Source organism: Ornithodoros turicata, chromosome 4, assembly GCF_037126465.1.
Source record: "Ornithodoros turicata isolate Travis chromosome 4, ASM3712646v1, whole genome shotgun sequence".
Taxonomy (NCBI): Eukaryota; Metazoa; Arthropoda; class Arachnida; order Ixodida; family Argasidae; genus Ornithodoros; species Ornithodoros turicata.
The window spans coordinates 62,620,554-62,646,119 of NC_088204.1; the positions used below are offsets into that span (position 1 = coordinate 62,620,554).

General features: G+C 46.6%; 1 protein-coding gene across 1 annotated transcript in view; it reads left to right on the top strand.

Annotated features, from left to right (window-relative positions):
* Positions 1-22,058, top strand: part of LOC135393297 (uncharacterized) — a 92,518-nt gene extending 70,460 nt beyond the window's left edge. The window contains exons 7-10 of the mRNA XM_064623767.1: positions 8,939-9,059; positions 10,545-10,733; positions 15,179-15,310; positions 21,828-22,058. Coding sequence (XP_064479837.1) covers positions 8,939-9,059; positions 10,545-10,733; positions 15,179-15,310; positions 21,828-21,989 — 604 coding nt within the window. The 3' untranslated portion in view covers positions 21,990-22,058. The remainder of the gene's footprint in view (positions 1-8,938; positions 9,060-10,544; positions 10,734-15,178; positions 15,311-21,827) is intronic.
* Positions 22,059-25,566: the final 3,508 nt, after the last annotated feature.

Consider the following 25,566-nt stretch of genomic DNA (forward strand, 5'->3'; position numbering starts at 1 on the left):
TAGGAGTTCAAACAGTTGCTGCTTGCAAGACGTTGATTCAAGTGAATGGTTACATATTTAAATAAAGCGGCACCCAAGTTGTTGACTGGGAATACAGTGTCCTCAGTGGTACCGTCTGCTCTTCGGGTAATTGGTTCACTCCCGTCCGACCTCAATATCTGCATAGTTATATTAAAATACAGAGATGATAAATCGAGATACAAGTCTGAGAGATTTGTTATGTTCCATTCGATCGTCGATTCTCCTCCGCTGATTGTAGAAACAGGATAACAAACTTGCGCCTCGCATGATTCTATTGAAACTTGGGTAGGAGGTATGTTGAATAACTCACACTCCCCCTTCAAAGCCAGCTGGGACTGTGCGTGTACAACGTTGACCTGCGACATCTTTGCAAATGAAAAGGTACAATGCTTTCCTCATAGCTTTATTTGTTAGCATCTTACCCGAGCAAAAAGACTCTTTTTTTCTTCCAATCCCCCTTTAGCTTTTGACATCGCCCTCACAACCCAACCCTACCTGGGCCACCTGTATTTCGGAATGCGATGGCCGATTCGAAGCATTGTCCACCACACTTTCTGCAAGTGAAAGGCGACCCGTTGTTCGACTTCTAACCAGCTTGGATGCTGATGCACACTCTTAACCCCCCACTGACCACATTTTTTGGAATGCGATCCCGTTCACGATTGGAATCATTGCCCTCCAGTCCCCTTACCCTTTGACATTGTCCGCAGGCGAGCATGGTCCGTTTTTGCTAACCACCAGCCGTTCCACTCCTCTAACCCCCCGCTGACCATTTTTTTAATGCGATCTTGTTCACGATTGGAATCATTGACCTCCAATCCCCCTTTACCTTTTGACATCGCCCTCACAAGCCAGCCCTACCTGGGTCACCTTTTTTTTCGGAATGTGATGACCGCTTCGAAGCATTGTCCGCCACACTTTCTACATGTGAAAGGGGGGCGACCCATTGGCCCGACTTCTAACCCCTCTTGGACGCCATTTTCGGAGTGCGACCCTTTTCCATAGAAAAACCTTTTTCTTTATAAAGAAGAAACATCAATGTATGAAAAAAAAAGTGTCTTCTTTATTTCATGGTTACAGAGGATTAATCGAAAATGTCTCTTCTCTTCCTCTTTTTCCTTCGATGTCCGCTGCCTGCAATGTCCTTCAAAATCTGTGTGCCTAATTCATTTGAGCTTGCTCTCAGTGCTTGCTTGATGTTTTGCCCTTCAGATAACTTTTTCGCCAAATTTTTCGCTGCGCTCATCGCAGTACGGGCTATGTAAGGCTTTGCACGATGCAATAGTGGCAATGCTAGCTTACGCCAAAGAACTAAAGAAGCCATTCCCAGTTTGAAAGAGAGGTCCTTTGTATGGCACTAAATCACCAAGTCCCAATCCATAATGGATCTCTGGCACTTCTTTAAGATACATTTTTGAAGTGTAGAACTAGAGCTGTACGACCTGGTCCTCTAAAATGAAGTGGACGACCTGTCTCATCATACAACTTAATCGAAATTGACGTGATTTCGTTCTGTAACAGCTTCAAATATTGCACGTTATGGAAGCTGTAATGAATCTGGGGATCATCTTTATGTAAATATGGGACGAGTTTCAAAATGGGAAACTTTTTTGCACCTATATGAGATGATTCGATAATGTCACAATAAATCATTAAATTATGAAACAATGGTTTAAGATTGAGTGGTGTGGTTCCGGTGGTGGTGTTTGCAATAGACTGAATTGGTGCGAAACCCAACATATTACTCAAATATTCAGAAAGATCTATAGTTACTCCATCAAGTGGAGTGAAAGTAAACAGCTGTGTATCTTCATTGTACGTTAGTATAGCATTGCTGCCTATCACACCTCTGATAGCTTGTAGAAGCGAACGTGGTGTCTCGTAATAATTTGGTGGAATTTGGACTTCTTCCCTTGCAAGTATTACTTTTTCTAGAACAACACCAAAACTGAATGTAAATGGATCTCCAATGTATTGTGTTGTATTTTCTAACAGTTTACTGGAGTTTAATTTAAGGAGTCTCTTGAGTTGTTCAGGGATAACAAAGAGACGTGGGACCAATAATGTATAGGTATTGTTTTGATATAGTATCTTTCCATCGATTTCATATCTTTTAAAGAAGCGATTTAGTGTGACAGTGATAGGGCGACCTGGTATGAATATGATTGGAGCATATTGTGTAATGATAGTCACCTCTTCCTTTAAAAGCATCTTTGAGATAGCTTCCTCTCCTATGTACATGTTCTGACGTGGAACTTTAGCACCTGCAACTTTCAAACCCTGTATAGTGGACACACCCATGGCTTGTTGCAATTCTTCATCCAAAAACTTAATAGAACGAATTATTTGAGGTAGTTGGAATGTGTACCTTCCATCAACATAACCAAATGCGATGTTGAATTCTTTTAAAGAATCTTGCAGCGCGTATTCAAATTCGATATCACAACAACTTCCTTACGCAGCTCAATAATGCTTCTGGAAGTAATATGTATAGTAGCATCGTTAGTCCGTGGAACGTTGTAGAATACATTAGAGATGGAAAGTTCATGCAGGCCGACTTCATATTCTTCATTCACTTGTAGTGGTGCACTCAGAGTGATTGTAAAGTCATTGAGACTGTTGTTCGGGTGCATATCCATGCAATCATTGGATAGGAGATACATGTAAAAATCAGAACTTCGCGACATCTTGGCTGGAACCCAGGAATTAAATGAGTCATCGTAACCTAGCCATTTCACTTTATAATGTGTGACACCGTTTATTTTCTTTCGACTTACTATGCGTTCAATCGGGTATGGGTCGTCTTGCGATTTCACTACACGTTGCAATTCATTGGCATAGTAAGTTGCATCGTCTTCGACCACATCTGGTCCAGCTGGTGGATCACTGGTGGATCCGAGTTCTTGTATCGTGTGATCGTGTAGACAACTAAGGACCAGTGCCCAATGTACCCCTTGTCAAAAATTGATCTACTTGTGAGTACGCGCACCTGATCACCGATATTCAATGTAATCTTGTTTGGTTTGTTGTCATTTTTACTGTGAAGTCTATTGAATAGTTCAATCTCGTTATTTTTATCGACGTCGTTCGGGGCCATCTTGATAGTCGAGTGATATGATGAATTGTAGTCGGCGATGATCTTTGGGAGAACAGCAATGTACTTGTGATAACCTTTACTGGCGAAATAACGATAAAGTCTAGCTTTAATAGTCCTGATTGCCCTCTCGATTAAAGCACATTTGTATATCGATCTAGAGCTATACATGTGTATTGAGTGACGTTTACACCATGCTTTCACATGTTTGTTATAGAACTCTCCCCCTCTATCTACCTGCAGGAGATTTGGATAGACTTTATGGCTCCTATACAACTTGATCAATCCTTTCTTCACATCTTCACCACGCTTGGTCTTAATGGGTGTAGCCATGAGTCGTCTTGATAAGCAGTCTATCACAATGAGTATGAAGGAAAATCCTTTATTTTGTTTCTTGTACTGCAGGAATGAAATCAGGTCTGCTTGATGAAGATCGTCGATGTGCAGTGAGATGGTCTTTCTTCTCTTAAATCTACGTCTTCCTTCTTTGTAAAGTGTGTAGACATCATCTCGCTGTAGTTCTTCGATTGCCTGTTTCTTAGAGATGTTTCGACCTCTGCAGTATCGGGCAACCCCCCCCCCCCAAACCAGCGTTTGGATCCCTATAATTCATTCTTCTTCTGTGATATATTCATCTGATGATGATGATGAAAGCAACTTTGTTCTTTGGGGCGATTGATACGTTTCCCAGAGTATACGTTTCCTTGCTTTCCTCTTCTGACGTATTTTGTGTGGCTGCAAGAACTTTGCCACTTTTCGGTACCAGGCAGGCTTCCCTTTCTTGTGTCCGGACAGATGCAACACCAATTCTTTTATATTAGAACCAGCGATTGTTTGGTTGTTATGAATGATTTCTCCCTTATCATTCCAAGTCAAGCTCCTAGGTAGCACTGAGACTACACGTCTTACTTTTTTAATGTTGACATTAGAAGGAAGCGAATTGTAATCAAATGAGCGTCCCATTGGAAGTGACTCATCATTTTTTTCTTCCTGTACTGTGGATGCTGGCTCTGTTTCATTAGATGGTTTCTGATGATTTTTTATAACGTAGTACATAGCAGTTAACATTCGTTTTACTTTAATATCATCGCTTTCGTTAGATTCCAGAATTGATTCGATAGGAGTCAATACCTCAACCTTTGTAGCCATTTTTTAGACACCTACCGTCTTTGCTAGAGCACGACCTGCGACACCACCGAGCACAGTGGTTAATCCCGTGAGTAATAAGGGGATTAGTGGCGCTAATCCACCCCTCTGACGACAGAGGAAGGATCTTAGTCTTTTTGGTGATTTGTGCAGCGTTTTATATGCAATGTATCAAATGGTATGTTTATACTTTTCCAGCTCTTTGAACAATCTGGGCGGTAGCTTAATATTACTATTCAATATATTCTTACAGACTTCAGAAAGAGCTTCTATGCTATGAGGTGGCGCCTCCTTTAAAATCTCATCGCGCTCTTTAGGAGTACATGTTGCAAGGACTTTTAGAAAAGTTAAATGACAACGCAGACTTTTCATTTTGGCAAGAAAACAAACTGTCGAATGTTTCCAGTAATGCCTGTTCGCAGTCGAAATTGAGACTGTGTCAGAGGGTGTAGGTCAATCACTAGATAACCAAATGGTTTCTCTGTTGCCTGCTCAAATGCACTGATAAAGTACGGTAATTCAGCTTTGCCGAAGATCTCGCGTCCTAAAGTTCCAGCTGCGTGCGTGACCTTAAATTATTAAATAATATTATATATGTGCTATTGTGAGATAATGTTCTATAGTTGACGTCGTTGTGAAATAAGTACTGACAAAGAAAAATAATGGATGCGTTCTTATGATGTGATGCTCTCGTATAGAGATGAACCATTTCTTGCATCACATTCTTCTCAGTCATGAGATCGTCGACTATAATCAAAGTAGGCACGCTCTCATCCCATGTCTTTGGTAGCTCTTTCTGGAATGTAACATCGTTTGCGAATTCATTTTGCCAGGTCGCATCATATTTGCTAACGTAAAAGATTTGCTCTGGGACTACAGTGAATACTGTAAGTTTTCTTAGAATGTTACGAACGAGATAGGTTTTACCCGACATGGAAGGACCGCAAATAATAACCCTTGCAGGGTGGATAAAAGCAAACCGACCTGCGTCAGACATCACGATGCAAAAGTAAATGAGACAATGAATAAGTGATGTTGTGAGAAATGGATTTATTGTACATCTTACCAATCGATTTGATCGTCTTGACTTTTTGTGGAATGACGCTTCATTTCTATAAGACGCTCATGTGCAAGGAACCTCCTCACAGCTTCTGCTTTTGCTTCATATATTTCTTGTTTAAGTCGCCATTTTTTCTCGTCCGCCGTCTCCCGCTCATCATATTCCTTTCCAAAACATCGAGTGAAAAGCTTCCATGCAGCTCCCATTTTGTGTAGAAAGTTGATAGGTGAGTTGATCGTTGGTAAATGACGGTTGAAACTCCCCGCTCGGGGATGTATTAAAAGATGTGGAAAGGGAATAAGATGTATTTTGCATGTTGATGCATGTTCAAACGCGAGAAGGAAACCTCTCTCTACGCGCGGCCGCGAAACGCGCGGGGCGGTCTTGGCTCGCGCTCCTCCTTGGGCGGAAAGTATCCTGCTCCAAATATACTCCGATATCAGACGAGGAGGGTAGCGATGGTCGAATCTATCCACCTATTTCGCAGGATACAGCTAATCTCCTTGTCACTCTACTACTGTTAACGCAGACTCACCGCTCAATATAGCGCTAGAAAAGTGACCGGGGCTCTACTTCGACAAGAGCGGTTTTATAGCGGTTCGTAGCAATGCTAGGAGGAAAATATAGCGCAATTTTCTAGTGCTATGTAGCAAAGCGCTGTATGTGTGAACTGGCCTTTACGGTGACAAGTATAGCACTCTTCTTCTTCGAGGGGCAGCCAGTCGGATCATGCTGGGCCACTTCCACATCGTCTGCATCCCTTGAACTCATGTTGCTCTATGTTTGTTTTTTATGCCACGTCTTCCATTGTGAGGACGTTCCTGCCTCTATTGTTTCCTGTCTTTCTTCAGTTCCCCGACGGCACTTAACTCATTTGTCGGGTGCATTGCTGCTGCTGCGTTAGTGGTTGCCTCCATGGCTAGGGCCTCGTCCACCGCTTTATCAAACGTCAAGTCTGTGCTGCCACTCAACAAACGCTATTGCAAGTTGTCTATCTATCAGTCCTTCAATGAACATGTTCTAGCAGGGTTTCATTCAAAGTTCCGTCGGAAAATCCACAACGTATCGACAACTTTCGCAGGTTTGCTGCGAATAAACCTCTACCCGAGAAACGTCATCATGACGTTGGGAGACAGACTGAAACCGAAACAAATCGGAAGGGAAGAGCTGGGTTCCACGAATGGACACTTGTTCGCAGACTCCTATTGAAAGAAAAGTAGGACCGAAGGTTGCGTCTCTTTTAGGAGCCATCATAATCCTGTCAAGACCGTGGTTTTCGGTCTCGAGCTTGTTCGCCCCATAGCTAAGAGCATAGTTCAGCTCTACGAAACTGGTGGCGCTGTCGAACACTTTGACGTTATTTGTTTTCAAACAGGGAGAGGTTTATTCTTGGGGTTTTATTCTCCACTCTGCTATCGACTTTGTCGGAACCGGATGCGTTCCCCAAGTTTGTTCAGTGCGGGGTTCATGTGCGAGTCAAATCTTTCTCACAATGTCGTCGAACGTTAAATCTTCTGGCTGCTTGGGTACAGCGAGCGACTGCAGTAGAGCGAATGTGGTTGGTCCTATTAGGCTTAGGACTGCAGCGACTTGTTTCTCCGATTTCAGTTCATGCAGCAGAAAGCCCCCAGTTTTCCCCTGTTTGGCTGCGTTCCCAAGCTTCCCAGGCAAAACCATCGGTCATAGAGCCAAACAGGGTTGCACGACCGTATCCTTCGCATGGTTGAAAATAGGGCAGATACAGCCCATAACACTGAAAACACTCAGGCAACCAGGGAGGGACGTTACAACACAGCACGTCGTAACCTCAAGTTTGAGGTTGGTCAAGTGGTCTGGGTACGGCGTCAACAACCAATTCTTCATCGAGCAGAGAAGTTAGCACCCAAAGTCAAGGGTCCATATCAGGTCATGGAACAAAAGTCTCCAGTGGCCTTAGTGTCGTACAGAAGATAACAGGAACGAGCGCGCCTTCACAGAGTGATCAACGAGTAGTTCACGTCTCAGAGTTTAAGCATTTTGTGCCCCCATATCCACCATACTTGGCGGATGCTCCTAGCACAGTTAGCACTCTAGCCTCAGCAGGACCACCTTATACCAGCGCATGAGTACTTCAGGACCCTGCTGCAACAACAACACGAACAAGTGAAGTACAACAGGAAGTATCATCCGACGACTCCATTTCAGCCGTGGCCAGTGCGTGTAAGCCAAAGGAAGCCGAGCCGTTAATGGAACCTGCCTATACCTCGAACTCCACCCACTTTTTGAGCTCTCTGGCCCATAAGGAGCCAAAATACAGTTAGCTATTAATCTCAGGCTATCTAAGCTATAGTATATTACCTGTATTCACTGGGTGCCGACATTTCCGGGAAACTGGATTGGATTAGTTTTAATTGCGATATTCCCTGACGACCTAGCAACATAATGGATTTTGCGTCCACTTCTAACGGCGCCATCTGGATCGAGAGTGGCATGTCGGGAAGACGCAGAAGTGCTTGCTAGCAGAACTGATTAGCCTGCAGAACCGCAAGTTGGAGCAGACTGCCGGTATTATACGCATTTTAACTATAAGACATTACAAGATTGAATCAAGAACGGGCGAGGGTGTGTATATGAGAAAGTATGTCATAAAGGGCTAATTTTCGGCCATCCGTAGCGTTTTTCTTGCTATTTGCCAGTGATCGCTGTCGCTACTAGGTCTAACAAGGACGACGAAACATATCATTTTCAGGTAAACATCGACACCGGATCGTAATTTAAAGGTGATTTGCAAGATAATTGCAACAGAATGTACACTCACGGAATAAAATTGACGTTATTTGTGAACAAAAATTGTCATGAAATCCTCGCTTCGCCGTTCCAAGTACACCGCCATTTTCGGGAAAATTTTGCTGTCATGGCGGCCTGCATAGAAAACATCAGCCACTGAAAAACGCGCAATTTGACATATGCAACGTGCAATACGTCATACGACATAACGTGCAACATGTCATAACCGACGACAGTTGAGTGCTGTATCCTGTCTCCACAGGGACGTTTCGCCTAGGGAGGGTGGGATGTGAGGGGCGCCCCACGTTCACTACTTAGCTGACCAATAGCGCGCCTGGACTCTCTGTGTCTCTGCGTTCGTTTTTCCCGGGCCGTCGCGGTGTGCTGAAGTTGCGGAAGTTGGCCGCTTTTGTATCAACGAAAAAATAATGAACTACGTCGTAAAACGCTGCATCAATCCTGCTCATAACGTTATGCTAGTGTTGCACGTAGTTAAAGTTATGTGTATGTGAAATGAAGTGTTCTTTCATTCATGATGACACTGTGTACCGCCTGCTTGGGTGCAGAAAGGCTAGCAGTAATGCTTAAAATGCGAGAGGCGTGCCCCTTTCACGTTTGGTGTATTCAGTGCGTTTGTTACTTGTTTTACCACACACAATCGTAGACCACTGCCGTCCTTTATGTTGCGTCCCAATATTCTTTCTTTGTGTCGATCAGGAACCATCAGAGACTACCATTTCACTAGACATTCTGCGGTGTCTCACTATTGTACTCACAAGTGTATCGATCCCTGACGATGAGGCTTCCAAAACAACGTCATTAAAATAAATGTTGCTTCGTTTTACTCGCAGTTTAGTGAAGCCCGACGCCATTTGTTTTACCGTCGCATGGCAGAGTGGCCAGATGACCGGAACCCAGGTCAGCGGTGGCAACCTGTGGAAGGACGACTCTTACATCGGACAGCCCAATTTTGTAAGTGCGGTTATCGCGGCTTGAAAACTCCTTTGACGGAACTGTGGTAAATCACTTAGCATTAGCTTAGCGCTTAGTATTAGAAGGCAGCGGCTGGAATTATGCACCCACCTGTTAGAACCGCAATGGTTGTCGAAACAAATGGTTCACTTACTTTTGTTAGCACTGCATGGCATTTATTGCATGCATTCGTACATGCGTAACTGCGAGTGCTAGAGGTACTGTAAAACGACAGGGTGGCACGAATCCGCAATTGATTGTCGTAACTACCGTAAAGCGGGTGCCTTTTGCAACACTCCCCTGCCTTGTCCTGGCCACACGTCAGAGAAAATGTCATTTTAGGGTCATGTGATTTGTTTCCATGTCGTTTTACCGCTTGCCGACATATTCTCCTCGCCATAAATCCAGGAGATAAAGCATATCCTGCCAGGATAAACTACGCAGTGCTTCTTCTGAACATCTTCTCAACATGCGCAGTCAATTCTGAAACACCCCAGGCAGCACACAACATTTGGCCCATATTGGATGGGCACTGGCTAAACGGGTTTAACCTGTGACCCCTTTTTGCAATACTTTTCCCCATATTGGTTCACACTTCGCAATATGGGCCCCATATTGCCAAGTTTGAGCCAGTAGCGGGGAAAATGTCAGCAGTGTGGACCCATTATTGCCGGTGTGCACACCATAATTTCGAAAATGGAGGGTACCCGTAATGGGACTTGTGCCAAATACCAAGTAGCACGTCAACATTGGACGTTGAACCGTGTGGGATGCCCTACCCAATGCTTCGTTACTCAACATCGTCCCTTTAATCGTCCCAACCCTGTAGCGCCCCGATAGGTGGCGTTTGACAATATCGCCTCCGAGAAGCCCCTGCCCCAGATAGGCTCCTCCCCCTGTTTTGAACGAATCGTAATACAGAGTGATATAATTCGGAATGGTGGTTGGCTAAGAGCGTGCTGTGTGGTGAAGTTATTTTTTAACAGCGCGTAAGCCCCCAACTGTTATTATTAGTGCTTCTTATGGAGGCGACACAATGGTCTCTCCGCATTGAATAATTGCTGTAAAAGACCCAGGCAAACATTTATGTGAGATTCACGCGCGCTTCACTATATCGGAACGTAGTGCGCCTCCTCTTCACACTTATCGGATATGCGTAAGTTGGCCCCGAACGGTTGGCTGAACTCGCACTTCCATTTCATCGCTACCATCAGCGCCGCGATGCCTAGTCAATGTGCTCGGAAAGCTGGCTTTGCTTTCGCCACAGTTTCTATTGTTAAAATCGCTTATTCGTGCTCACTTTTTGACACTTCTGTATGCCGGTGAACCCTTCTGGTCCGCTTACCGGGCACTCTCATATGCGCGCTAGGCAATGTGTAAAATAGAAAAAGTGAAAATAACGGCACATCAGTTTGTGCGCGAAATGTGTGACTTATGGACCATTGTTCCTCTGTTCCACCAGTGAAGCTCGTTTGTGTCTTCCAGGAAGACACACTCGGATTCCGAGCAGGCGTTACCATTCCCCCCGATGTGCGACAGCTTCTAGGAGTGGCTGCCTATGTGACACAATACTACACATATAGCGGCACGTTTTCTTCGAAAGAAGAATATGATCCCGACAGGAACGGTCAAGGCACAGAGAGCAAAGATGCAGCTATCACAAACAGATCACGAGTGAGTCAGTGTTACTTCCAGAATTAGTGTGTCGTTACCCCACTTTCTCCCCGCGCCCTGTATATGGAGGCATGGGCGTTCCTAGAGGGTCGGGGGGCAAAGCGTACAGCCTTCTCGCCTCTCTTCCTGGAGGTGGACATTGTGGGCTCTGGGGGATGGTGAGAGGAACATGTGATTATGACATCTGAGAAAAATCGTAGGCTGCACAATTTTCAAGCTCCAAATAACCTCGAAGCTCCACGAAGGGCGGGGGGAGCGATGGCACCTTTTGCCCCTTCTCGGTACGCTCATGTACGGAGGAAATGATGAGACAGACCAGGGATGTTTGCCAGCACCCTCTCAAACAACCCCAACCTCCCCTAAACCAAAGAGCACCTGTGAAATAAATAAATGAAATGAAACAAAAGAAAAGCAGAACGCCGCACAGACCCTAGGCATTCTCGCATCAGCAATCCTGCGTAAGTCCTTAAATGCACCACCGAATAATGGTGGGTCGCCATGTGATGTAGCCGCTAGTTTCAGGTTTGCAGTTATCTCCAAAGGTAAACTTAAAGAGCAGGTTCGTAAATATATGCCTGCATTGATGCACCCGTAGCATAGATACACCCGATGCGTGTCAAAAGACGGCCACGCTCTCTCACTGGCATCCTGAGGCAAGGTGGCACAAGATCGACCCTATCTGCACATCGTAAAGACATCCTCTCACCCAGCACTTTTGCAGCCAGTACAAGTTAAATACATGCGGGCACCCACACGCTCCATTTGTGCACGAGTTGTAAATTTGATTCGAAAATTTCCATTGAACAAAAATCATAAATGATAAAATCAAATAAAACAAATATCATAGCTGTGTCGGCGGTGGAGTTCAGAGTCTCACAAATTAATTCTTACCAGGCGGAGCAGGCTGATGAGTTGATGCTCTGTCAGGGGTCAACAGTGATGAGATGCGCAACACGAGCGCATTCGACCATCGGTGACTGTCTCACACTTCGTCTACCTGATCTCAACACACAACTGTTCGCTTGCTCTGCTTGTTTCCAACCAGGGTGTCGAACCGAAACGTTTTTCGTTCCGGTTCTATCACAAAAGGTCCGGTACCGGTTCTGCTCCGGAGCAAAAAAATAACGGTTCATACCGGTTTTAACGGGTTCCGCTTCTAGTGGACATATTCATTCCCAGAAAAAAAAATCTATGCTGCAAAATGTAAATCCGTTTATATGCATACATCGTATTTAATATTAATAGGCAGCTGTGAAATTGGTAGCTCCTGGTTCCTGTAGGTGACCGTCTGTTCAAATAGGCTTTCTCTTTTCTGATACAGACGCGCATGAAACAGAAGCGCATGATACAGACGGACTTGTTTGTCGTGATGTCATACGTACTCTACTTTCTTGCTGTATTGGTGCGATCGCGTCCCATCCGAATGCCTGTTGCTGCTTGCTCGCCAGCAAGCACTACCGCACGAGTACGACGCAAATCGAGGAACACCTTCACTCACAAACGCGCTCGACGGCTTCGTTTTCTTTTCTTCGTGCCCTGTCCACAAAGGAGGTGCCACTTCGCACGCGCTTGCCTCGCGAATACGTACATGTATTAAACTTCGCTGCTCTCAAACAAGGGACACGTTGCGGGAGATTACCGATAGAGAAGCCGTTTCGCAGCACCCATGGGTCGCACATTGGTAGAGAGTCACAACCGGTCACATGTACACCTAAGTCTATGTGCGCGAACGATAAAACTTTACAAAGGGAGCCTAAGGGTCATAGTATACCGACATACATTGCACCGTAACAGTAACCCTCGTAAAGTATCCATGACATGACTTCAGAACACACAACGAAAATTTCATTCGCCTACTCGTAGTCTAAACCGGCGAAGTTTTTGCTTGGACCGAAAACCGTTAAATAAATTTTTCGGTTTCCCTCCTCAGCGAAAAAAACGTATTCGGTTTCGATTCCGTTCCGGTTCGCACCAAAATAGCGTTTTTTTTTCGGTTTTCGGTTCCGGTTTTCGATTCGCTCCGACACCCTGTTTCCAACTTCCTTGTTGTCTCAGCAGTCTTTCTGCAATTTCCCCTTTCCCACACTTTCCAATTCTCAGGAACATTGTCACAAACAATACAGGCTTCTTAGTAAGAAAGGCAGCATCCCCAGAACCAACTAATGCACACACCAGACAACATTCTGTGGTTACACCTGTGCTCCTGTTCGCCCATTGCTTCTCAACGGAGGCCACTCGCAGAAACGGCTCTACAAACGGACACTGTCAAGAAAGAGAAAATCAATTCCTGCGAGTTCTAAGTACTGATGTCAGTAATGCATGTTTGACCAATTTACGTACAAGTCTCCACAAAAGCTTGTAGAACACCAAAGCAACACCTTGTATAGCACTGAACAGGAGTGAGTGCACTTAATGTAAGGTGCATAGAGTACTCTGTCAGGGATAGATTCAAGGGGGGGGGGGAGGGTCCTGACCTCCTCCTCAATTTCAGTCATTACATAGAGTTTCAATCGACCTTTGTGGTGTAAGAGCATGTTGTCCAAAGCAAGACACCTCTCAGAAAAATCATGGATCCATCTCTGTACACAGTCGTCTGTCTGCAAGTGTATCTGTTACCGTTCCCTGCAACATATGTTGCTCCTATTGAGGTATACACCACAATTTCTCTCTGCATTCCCATTCAAGAGCCTCGCCAAGTAAACACATGCAAATATTGGGAAGGTGGCTCACAAAAGTTTTACAAATGTGCTGATTATGTTTTTGTCATGCTAAAAGATGGTGGCCACTGCTGATGTGGCAATCAAATTTTGTCATCACATATTGGGCAACTCAAGTTAAAAATATGTGTAATAGTACCAGCTTTATGAAATTCCAAATGCTACATGAAGGTTACACAATTTAAATCTGGGTTAGAAAGTGTCTGATATATATAGATATATATTTGTGGATGGCTATGAGTGACCATGAACTGTACTCGACTTGCGTACAAGCAATCCATATACTAAGTCCACCTTTTCGTAAATATGAACGAAATGAGGGAAATTATGGTGAGACGTACCTCCACCTAGTATCTCGGGTATTTAAAGTCTGTGGTAGTTTCCGTGGGGAAGACTTGGCATATCCTATTCACCGCACAGGTTGGTATAACCATTATCTTGTTATTTTCCAAGTTTGTGCCACACCGAACTGTTGGTATATGCAGTGTATCTGCATCTCCTGTATGAGACAATGCAAGCTTTGAACAAAGCTAAAGCTAGTACAACGCCGAATATTAATTCGGCTGCACTTTTTCGGAATAAGTCACGAACAATGGCGGTAGCGACAAGTTCAAATTAACTATTTTGTATGGAGACCCACCAGCATGATTGTGCATGAGTCTCGCCACTTGTGAATATGAGCGCTCATTGGTTCGTGCTGCCCTCGAAATTCGAAGAACGTATCAGCAGGGGTATCAGCCGATTTGTTTTGAATACCTGTAATACTAGACTCTTACCAGAAGTATATCAGCTATACAAGGCGCTGCCATAAAGTTTACTGTACAGAAGCTGCTTGTTATATCGATGGTGATACAATTGACTGGCACCTGCATTAAATGGGTTGGGACACCGTTACAGAAGAGATTCATTACATCATGGACGCATTGCACTGCACGATCATCCCGTAGGCGCGCGGCGTTTCGTCCTCCCGGTATCAACATAGGGAGCCTGGCGCCAGTTCGACTGGTGACGCCGTCTGCAAACACTTCCTGCTGTTTAGTGTTGTAACTCGCTCACCCCACGTCCGACTTACTTGTCATTTTTGGGTGCCTATGATCCGTTCCTTGCGCTTCGACTTTCCAGTTGGCACTACCCATCTGTTTCCAGGGGAATATGTATAACGCAAAGAAAAAGGAAAAATAAAAGAAGGGAAAGACCAGGGGTTACGGCGTTATTTTCGAAATTACTGAGGTGGCTCCCTTTCTGTGACCTTTCTCTCCGTTTTTTGGGTTCGAACTCCGCCGCATATCTGAAGTTCCCTATCAGAACGTCCCTATACTCGACACGCTGAACCTATAGAAACTTGCAGCACCTTTCTGTTCCCCCTCGGGTCTCGAGTTAGGGACCCCTTGAGAACAGCAGTTGCTGATACATTGGGCCGTTGGCATTTTTTTGCCATGATTGCTTATGCCTTAAACTTGTTAAAGTGCCATGAACTTTATTGCAGTATACCAGGAAGCGCTACGCAATGGCCTCAGTACGCTCAACGCATGTAAATACGTGAACCAGCCTATTGTGTCAGTATAATGACTCAAATACATTTATGGTCATTGCAACAGTAGCTGGTAGCTCTTACTTTCTGCAGACAGTTATTGCAAGCTCTGCTGCCGCACAAGAAGCTCTGTTGAAATGTCGGGCAGTGACATGCATGCGTCGACTGCCTTCTGAGCGAACGTCTTTCTGTTGTAGATATGTGCAGCAGCAGCTGGCGACATCAACAAGGCGGACAGCACGCTGCATCAACAGTACTTGTTCGCGAAGCAGCTAGGGTATTATACGGAAGTGATGGTCTACGACACACCCAAAGACATCCTGTGGAAGGTATGTTTACAAAGCAACTTATTGTGGGCAGCTCGGGAGAGGAGCTATTCTCCATACTGTACTCCTTTCCGTACGCTTTTTTTTTGTAGCAGTTATGTACTGTACTGTACCATGCAGTACTGTATGTACTGTAGTGGTGCAGAGAAGGTGCTCAACAAATCGGGGCAAGAACGGTGTCATTCGAGTTGGTTGTTGGCTAGGAGCGTGCCATGCCGTAATGTTCATTTTTAAGTGTGTACCATACGCACTGGCACCAAAAGAACGGTCTCTCTTCAAAATATCGGCGGCTCTCGTCCTGAGGCAATTCCCTTCATACTTCCCTATCGGTTCGCTGGATGTCTACCCGTCTACACTGGCACCAACGGCTTTTACAGCACAGTGGCGTTATACCGCTTGAGCAAGTTTACTCCCCCAGATGCTGTCAATGCGGTGTTCTAGAAGATCTAAAGCAGATTGTTATAAAAGTTCCAAATCCAAATAAAGTTGAAGTTGTTGGAGCTAATGGGAGTGTGAATGACTGTATATTTCCGTTGATCGCATGCCGCGGATACGGTACTTGACTTTGCCACACTCTAAAAACGGAACTTCGCCGCATAGCACACTCTTCGCATACCGTCGCCACGAATAATATAGGGTTATCGCTCCAGGATTCGAAGAGAGTGCGTCGTACTCCTTTGGGTACCAATTACATACAGGATGGCCCACCAACCATGACAGAAATTGATAGTAAAAAACGTAGGCCCCGGAAAGACATGCGGTCAACGAATTTTTTTCCTGCTGTGGCGTGTACCTCGGGAGAGAAGGAAGGACAACTAGACTGACTGTTGTTGACAGAAGGAATGCGAAAGCGCACTGGCACGCAGAAGCGGCCCCGTGAGCTCGCGTCAGATTTAGTGCGATCGTCGTCGACGGGCGGCACCGATAGGTGGCCGCTACAGGGCTCCCCCTCCCCGAAGAAGGGCTGAAGTAACACAAGACACAGAGAGAGGGGAGTAGCGCAGGTAACGGTCTATCGGCACAATCGGCAGATGGTCTATACCCAGGTGACGTGGGCCTCACGAGCAATAAGAGATGCCTTAAGCTGGCGGTGGAAGCGCTCTACAGCACCGTTGGAGGCCGGATGATAGGCAGTCGTTCTGATGTGGTGAACTCCCAGCAGGGTCATGGGAGCCTTGAAGAGGGAGCTTTGGAATTGCCTGCCCTGGTCGGTCGTAATGCGAGAGGGGCATCCGTAGCGGGCGATCGAGGTAGAGACGATCGCACGAGCTACGGTGTCGGCGGTCATGTCGGGGATGGGCACAGCTTCAGGCCACCAAGTATACCTATGGACCATGGTAAGGAGGTACGGATAGTCGCGGGAGGGTGATAGGGGCCGACAATGTCGACATGGAGATGACGGAAGCGGCTGTCTATAGCAGGGGAAACCGGCCTACGGGCGACTTGGTGTGACGGGTTATTTTGGCCCGCTGGCAGGCCATGCAGGATCTTGCCCGGCGTCTGACGTAGGCGTTTATGCCCGGCCAGACGAAACGGGAACACAAGAGACGCTGAGTGGCCCGGATGCCGGGATGAGCAATGCTGTGTAAGCTCTGGAAGGCTGGGAAACAGAGCGAAGGAGGGAGATACGGATCACCGGAAACGTCGCAGGCGATGTCGCAAGGCGCCACGGGGAGAGCTATGTACTTGAGCTGGAGGGACGTCTTGCGCTTGCCAGCAGACGCATAATCACGGAGATCTTGGTCATTTGCCTGTGCTTCCGCGATGGCTTCGAGAGTGATGCCGGAGACACGGACGGCCTCGATGCGGGAAAGGGCATCCGCTGCTTCGTTTTCAGCACCGTGCACAAAGCGAATGTCCGTGGTGTACTCAGAGATGTAGCACAGGTGACGAAGGTCGGTAGAGGAGTACGCACAACGGTTAGACTTGAACGTAAACGTCAGAGGCTTATGGTCCGTGAGCACGTGGAAGGTCTGCCCATCGAGGAGCGTTTGGAGAAACGTTCATTGTCGGGTCATCACTTGTGGCGTGTACCTCGGGAGACAAGGAAGGACAACTAGACTGACTCACTGTTGTCAGAAGGAATGCGAATAACTTTTGCCACATATTGGTAACATTTTTATTTAATTTCAATTGTCGGAAAGTTAATTTCTTGAATGGAACTCCGAAATTGCCCAGGGTAACCTAACGTTTCCTTTGTCGAGCCATCCTTTTCTTTCTACAACACATCGCTGATTTTACCACGCGGGAATGGGCAGTCTTCACAGACTCCAAAACTGCACTTCTGAAAATTCCGGCATACGAGGCCCATCCGCACCCCTACTCACAGATGTGTTAATGGCTTACCACACTGTCTACGCAGCAGGCGACAGGCTAGTTCTCCAGTGGGCTCCAGCCCATTGTGGTGTCGTGGGGAACGAGCAGGCCGACAGCGCCGCAGAAGCAGCAGCACTCTCGTATCGGAAACGGACCAGTATTGTTCTGCTGTGAGGAGACCGCCGTTCCATTCTGCGACGCCTCGTGACACCCCTGGCTTCCCGCCAATGGACAACCGACATTCCCCCATCTATGTTGAGCATAGTTGATCCAACACTCACTTTCCGCATGCCACGAAACACCTCTCTTCAAGATGCTGCATTAATCCTCCGAATGCGACTCGATGTGGCCTTTACAGCTCAGTGGCGTTACCGCTTGAGACAAGTTGACTCTCCCACCTGGTGCCACTGTGGTGCTCTCGAGGATCTGGAGCACATTCTTCTGCATTGCCCCCACTACCAACCTTCCCGAACCTCACTCTCCGAGTCTCTTAGTCAGTTGAACTCTCGTCCCTTCGCCGTATCGAAATTGCTTGGTCCCTGGCCCAATCCAGCCCAGCAACGATCTGCGCTCAAAGCTCTTTTGACATTTCTGGACACCATCGGACTTCTATCGTTATTGTGAAGAGGCTCATTATTTTATTCCCCATATCCCCACCAGCAATGGGGTAGAGTATCGCCTCTGGCGATGAACCTCCCCACTCTCCATCTCAAAATAAAGTTGTTGTTGTTGTTCTTTGTGGAAATGGGTTCCCCGAGGTCATTTTACTCATAATCCATATATAGCGTATCTGTATAGCACATAATCCCACTCGTAATGCAATGGCAATTGCATATCGAGTGCATATCGAAATAAGTTCATCGAAAATCCGTGGAAACGAGCCCTTGGCTTCGCCTCTTTTTTGACGGCTCGCTGTTTGAACGCAAAGCTGCGAAGAAAGGAGGCTACATTGACACGTCGCACGAGGGGGGAAAGGTTTCATTTTTGATAAGATAGCGCTAATTCCCGCACTCCAGGCGCGTGTTTGTTCCGTTAGTAGGGCTCGTAACCCTTTCCCCCCTCGTGTGGCCTTTCAATGTAACCTCCTTTCTTCGCAGCTTTGCGCTCAAACAGCGAGCCGTCAAAAAAGAGGCGGAGCCAAAGGCTCGTTTCCACGGAATTTCGGGGAATTTATTTCGGCAATTGCCATTACATTACGAGCGGGATTATGTGCTATACTGAGTAAAATGACCACGGGGAACCCATTTCCGCAAAGAAAACGTTAGGGTGACTTGGGAAATTTCGGAGTTCAATTCAAGAAATTAACTTTCCGTCAACTGAAATGAAATACCAATATGTGTCAAAAGTTATTGGCAGGGAAGAATCCTTTGACCGCATGTCTCTCCGGGGCCTGCGTTTTTTACAATGAATTTCTATCATGGTTGGTGGACCACCCTGTATTATAAAAAGGCGTACGGCGCCCTCCCTGTTTGAATTAGAATCGATATTCATATCATTCCTGGTTCTGGTAGTGAGTGCACACTGGAATTCAGCCTTGATATTCTTGTAGAACTTATGTGATTGCAATCCGCACTTTGTATTCTCTTTGCTCCCACAATATTGCTTATGTGTATCGTAAAACTTGTAGTTTTGAGAAGCATCATGTCGTAAGATACGCAACCGCCTGAAATGTGCCTGGCAGCACTGCTCCTCGGAGGTCAAATCTTCCTTTCGTAACCACGCTGGCTGGACGACATATGCGACGTTGGGCGAAGACGCCTGTGTTGTTGGCTTAGGATAGACGTTACCTACTCTTATAGAACTCTCATAATAACTACGAACCAACCAGGTCCAACAAGGTCGCCATTTTCCCATGTATTTGTTCCTATCCCGATGCGTGCAATGCCGGAGGCCGCCCTTAGATACCCCATTGTTACCAGACGTTGGCTTGCGTGGATTGTAGCGCGCTAAAGATCCAGTTGAAGCACAATCCAAGCCAGGCCAAGTCACCGTCCCAGATATCGACGGTGTGAGGAGATAATCGCGTTCGTACAAGTCATTTGCTCGCCCCCACTGCACTGTCTCTCTCAGCTTTTCTCCTACCCTTTCTCCTCATGATTTGTATGCATATTCTTGAGGGACCCGAGACTCTGGAGTGTCGCGGCATCTTCCGAAAATTCGTAGGAGAACGTTGTCTTCATTGGCGGCATTTATATTTTGGGTCTGAGCCCATGAGCCCCGCTGGCTCATAATAAGCGGCATCAATATGGCGAAATCAATATCATGTTTGGCGCTCTAATATTACCCATCATGTTCAGTCAAAATCACTCTCTACACGTTCGTGCTATCAACATCATTCTACAGTCTCAGCACAAACAGTATGCAACTGCGGAATGCACCGGTTAAACGGGCAGTGGGCCTTCTGAGGCTATTCTTTTTATGGTATTCCCTGATTTTTTTTGATTGCGTGTTAGCGCTGCGAAGCAACTGTGGCTATGAGCGGCGTACAGATGTGGACAGACGGAGAGAGGACAGCAGGAAAGTGTGGGGGACATGAGGATTATTATGCGTCCTGGGCGGACTTCAAGGGGAACTGTGCCGACATTTGTCTGGATAGTCTTCAGAAAACCCAGGGAAAACCTCTGACAGCACAGCCGGCGGTAGGATTCGAACGCACCACCTCGCAGTCTGCAGCACGACCTTGGTTTCCACCAATAAGCGGACGGCTTGGCCCACTCGGCCATGCCGCTGGTCCCCTGATTTACCGAATCCGCTTTTTGCCAACTCGAACCTCTATAATTTACTATTGACACTGAAAGAAAAAATCGTTGAAATCAACGGGGTTTGACATTAAAATGAAAATACTCGCAGAAAAACGTATGCACAACGTCACTCTGGGAAAATGTGGGCGTGGCCTTGGCGAGTGATTTCCCTCTCTCCCTTTGCGGTGAATACGTTAGGAGGAGGTGTGGAAGAGGACGTATAGATAAACGCGAGGTGATACGAGGAAGATTTTCCAGTTGCTCCTCCCGGTGTAGCTACGGGTCGGTTGCCGACCAGCCATGACAAATTCCGAATAACCCAGGAAATATGTCGATTTCGTGCGAAAGGGCTTCGCAGGAGGGCTGTTAGACTTATTCATTTGAAGTTCTTCCTCTAAAAGGGTCACTAAACAGCAAAAATGTATCATCGCAGAACGAAAGATGACGTTACCTTGAGAGCAATGCAAAAGTAGCAACATTCACCCGTTGCGTCCCTCGTGATTGTATGAGCGAAAGAAACAGCTGTTTACGAGCCCTCCCCCCCCCCCCTTCACAAGAAGCGCGCCACTGAGGAAAGGCCTCGGATTGGGCTGTTCAACCGATCTCCCGCGATGGTTGGACGAATCGTTTGCGCAGACCAATTAGAACGCGCTCCGCGTTGTCGGCCTTCTTGAGAAGAAGGGGTAAGAGAGAGAAAGCGGAAATTATACTAGCCTGTGCTAATGACACCCATAATTTCATCCCTAAGCTTTGTATTTAGTCCTTTTAATTCCATACTTCAAATACTTTCTTTCGCCCATAAAGAACGTTGCAACCGACGAATCTCATGTCCACTGCCGTCCGCTGGCGTACCAGCTGACGTAGCATAGCGGTTAGGGTGATCAGCTTTCAGGTATACTTTCCAGACGAATGTCTCCACAGTTCCTCCTGACGTTGCCACAGGACGTATTGTAACGCCATGTCCCCATGCTCCTGCTTGCTGTCCTATCTCCACGTCTTGCTCGTAGACACAGTTGCTTCGCGACGATTACAGTGAATTAAAATTAAGGAGTACTGGTACAGTGACGCGCAGACTTGCTTTAACCGGCGGAGCGCGTGTCATCGGGCGCTGTTTGACAGCTGGAAACGAGATTGGGATGATCCACTATCCCGTTGAAGGGAGGGTCGGTACGTACAATGGAAAAATCGAAACGCGAACGCATCCATTGTGTGTACGGACCCTCCCTTCAAGGGGATAGTGGATCATCCCAATCTCGTTTCCAGCTGTCAAACAGCGCCCAATGACACGCGTTCCGCTGGTTAAGGCAAGTCTGCGCGCCACTGTACAAGGCTCCACCTGGTCACCGTGTCGTGCTCGTTTAGTGGGCATAAAAAAAGTGGGTAGGGTTCAGGGGTACCTGAATAGCCTGTTTACCCGGATACCTCCATACATAATATATCTCCTTCCGGATGAACTGTTTCAGATGTGCATGGTTGCCACGACCCACTCCTTTGATGGCGGATACGTCGCGCACGGCATCGAGTTTGACGATTACGCAAACAAGTGCAACGACAATAACTACAACAGCTTCACTTTCACCAGCTACCTAAAAGACTACACGACCAGAGAGTACACAACATGTTGAAAGGCATCTGATCGAGGATTCTGCTGTGCAGAGCTCCGGGACATGCAATAAAACGTTGAGTTAGCCTCACCGCTCTGATAGCGATTTCTCTTTAGCTCGGTGTTAATGGTGCACGTTGGGGCGTACTTCCGGATCTGGGCCTGCGTCAATGGCAATCTACATCAGCCCTCGCATTACGGCGGTCGGTGAGGCGGGAGGGGTCTCGTGCTTACGGTAACCAATAGGAATATCTGAGACACTGCCTCTTAGCCACTTGTGCCTCTTAGCCACAACATATGCGACAACTATTACCTCCTCCGCTCGTCCTCCATTCGCAGCAGCTCATTTTATTCGTTGCAAAATACTCCGAGAAAAAAAAAAAAAAACCGGACACACACACTTTTCGCTCACCAGAGTACTCCTGGGTGTCGGTCGCATCTATTTCAGTCGATTTCGAAAGTGCAATGCCACTTCATTCCTCCGGGACCACGACATCGATAATCCCACGCGAAAGGGTGATGTGGTTTGACTATTATTCGATTTTTAGACTATTTCTGTTAAGATACCGTGCATAATTTTTGTTGGGTTTGTGACTATCCGTGGAGGACAGTAGTAAGTATTCAACCCAAGATTTACACAGAAAATCCAAGGCAAGTATTGCACTTTTTACTGCACAATTACTTTAAATTATTTTCAATTTTTAAAAATGTTGAAAATTTTAAAATAGTGCAAAATCTAACTCAATGCAACACTTGTCGTCAATTTTCTATGTAAAACTCGCGTTGTAGAAAAAATAACTAAATAGAAAGGGAGCAGACAGAGAAATAATTTATTTGAAGATCAACGATGCCATCTTGAAAAAATCTCTCCGGTGCGGGTGACTGGGCATCGTTGGGCACGATGGTTGCAGAGGCAGGTGGCAAGCTAGTTGCAAGACATCAGACGAGATGGCACCACCGTCATGTGGATATGCATGTAAGAGAGAGAGACAGACAGAGAACAACAAGATACTAGCATCAGGTAAAAATGGCAACACTGTTCAATAAGTCTAGGCATGCCAGAGCGCGTGGAAATGGCCTAACCGCTACTGCTAAACAGCTCGGAGACAACAGTACACATCGGGGAAAAGGCGCCGTGTTAGGCCTAACCGCAGCGTCATCACCTACAAAATTCAACAGAACACAAGACGACAACTACAAAATGCTAGGCTCACAATGCTAAATGTGCATCAACAGGCTTGGTACACTACGGGTCACTGCTAAACAAGTCTAAACATGCACGTAAGGGGAAATAAGGCCTATCCGTTTGCGGCAAACATGTGAGAAAAGGCTTAACCCTATGCGTGGTAAAACAACGTGCAAATATCGGGCACGGCAAATCACTCACCTTTTCCCCCGCGGCGACGGTGCGACCGATCCCGATGACAGCCAGGCACAAACTAACCCGGCGCAGGGACGGCGGAGCAACCAAGCGCACGTCTGCACTCCACGAGAGCCAGCGAGCAATTGACTGGGGCGCCTCGCCGCGGCCGCTACGCATGCGCGCGCGCGCTCCTAGCGTCTTCTGCGCCAACCGGCTCATCTCCTCGAGGGCGCTCACCGTTCCGGTTTCGCTCTCTGCTCCTTCCACTGCGCGCGCGCTCCTAGCGGCAACGGGTTGCGTTTCGGTTTTGCTCTCGTGTCTTTGCGCGCGTTTGTTTGTATAAAGGCAACGCGCACTGCGCTCGCGTCATCAATACGTGAAAATGTTCAGCTACCACAGGTTACGAAATTGTCCCCATACCCACGCTTCTTGGGAAAAAGTGGAGAATGAATGTGAGAGAACTGATATGTTCTGAGGCTGGAACAATGGAACAACATCGAAGGGACAATCACATACAAGGCCTCAAGGCAAAAAATGTAAGAGTGAAAGGAGGATGAGTGAGAGAGAGTGACTGGTTTGTCCGTTATGACGCACCCTGGAAGTCGCTGAGAAGGCGTGTTAGCTTAGATCAATTGGTAGAACCCTGGACTGGTAATCCAGAAGATGTGGGTTCGAATCTTACAGCTGGGTAACCTTTTCAGTGACTTTTATCTTTCATAGAGTGTGAATGTTTCAACAAGAAAAGCCCCTGTAACGTGTTCCTCATCACTGCTTTTCCCTACGTAATTGAAATGGTGGGCAATACAGGAGAGATATCTCCGGGCCCACTGCAGGAGATGTTGCGTCGGACCCCACGCCCGTTACAAGAATGTCTGCATAAAGGTTCCGGACGGACCCCTTGGACTGATGAGCGAATTTGTGAGCTTGGCAAACGCCGAATTCAGCTACGTCTCTGCAGACATCGTGGACCGTCTCACGCGTGCCTTCGCTCATATTAAGTACGCCCTGCGGAAGCAGCGACATTTGCAAGCGGTTTACATCGTGAACTTTGTCACCGACTTATTGAAATACCCTTTGGTTATCGAAATGCAACGCATTAAACAGTCTGAATAACTTTGATGAGACTCTGTGTCTTTTTTCATGGGAACACCTTTATTGAATACATGCAGAGACGTCTTTTGAGTTGGTCGATAGATCCTGCACCTTCCCTGACTTGCCTGATCTCACGAACAGAACATTACGAGAAGATCAGACGGCTAGAAAAGGAAGGGGAATCTTCATCATAGCATCGTCATTGCGCGTGTCACGGCACCAGCACTTTTCATACACCCATTCCGCTACCACACTGCCACAATGACCCGTGCTTCTCCTGTCTGCGAGAGAGAGAGAGAGAGAGAAGCATATCTGGACTAGAACCTTTTATTCTCGATTCTATGCGCGTGCACGAAGGACTTGCTCTTTGTTTTACAGTCACTCGATCCCTGAGGACGACGCTCTCGGGCTCTCTTCTGGATCTTCCGATGCTACACAAAAAGAGAGCACTATCGTAATCCTATGCGCGTCAAAACACTAGGAAAGCTTACCGTATTCACAGCTTTCGTAAGGGAAGGAGTGTACGACATCCACGAGATAGCATCCCCTCGTAGGGGACCAAGCTCTTCTTGAGTCTCGAAATGGTGTACATTGTTTGCTTTACACTTTGGATGGTACACTGCTTCGAGAGACAATCTTTTCATTGAACAGAGAATCTCGGTACACTTCGTGGAATAAATGTTTCCTCACCATGTCTTTGTTAACTCCTTTCGCTCTAGCGATCTGTTTGTGTGACTCAGCCAAGAGAATGCTGTACATTTTAGCTCGGATGGCTGCGACTTCCTGAATAATTCCTCCTCCCGCCTTGTCTTCGAAGTAACCCATCTGGTTCGCGTGCTCGCCGTTGAAAAGCGGTGGTGTGGTGGATAGGAGGACAGATCTAACTCGTTCTTGCTCTTCATCAGCTGCTCTTCCAGGCTTTCACACGTGAGAGCAAGAATTATGCTGTCCGCATCGCTGTAGATCAATTGCACTGGGCAGGTCAAACGAGAAAAGAGCGACTTGTAGATGAAAGTGTACATTCGGACTTTGGATATATCTAGAATGGTAAAGCCCACGTAAAGGGGGTGTGTGCATTTAACCCTCTTCTCCTGCATCTCGTACAAGATGCGCTTGTCACTCAGAATCTGGAAATGCTCACTGT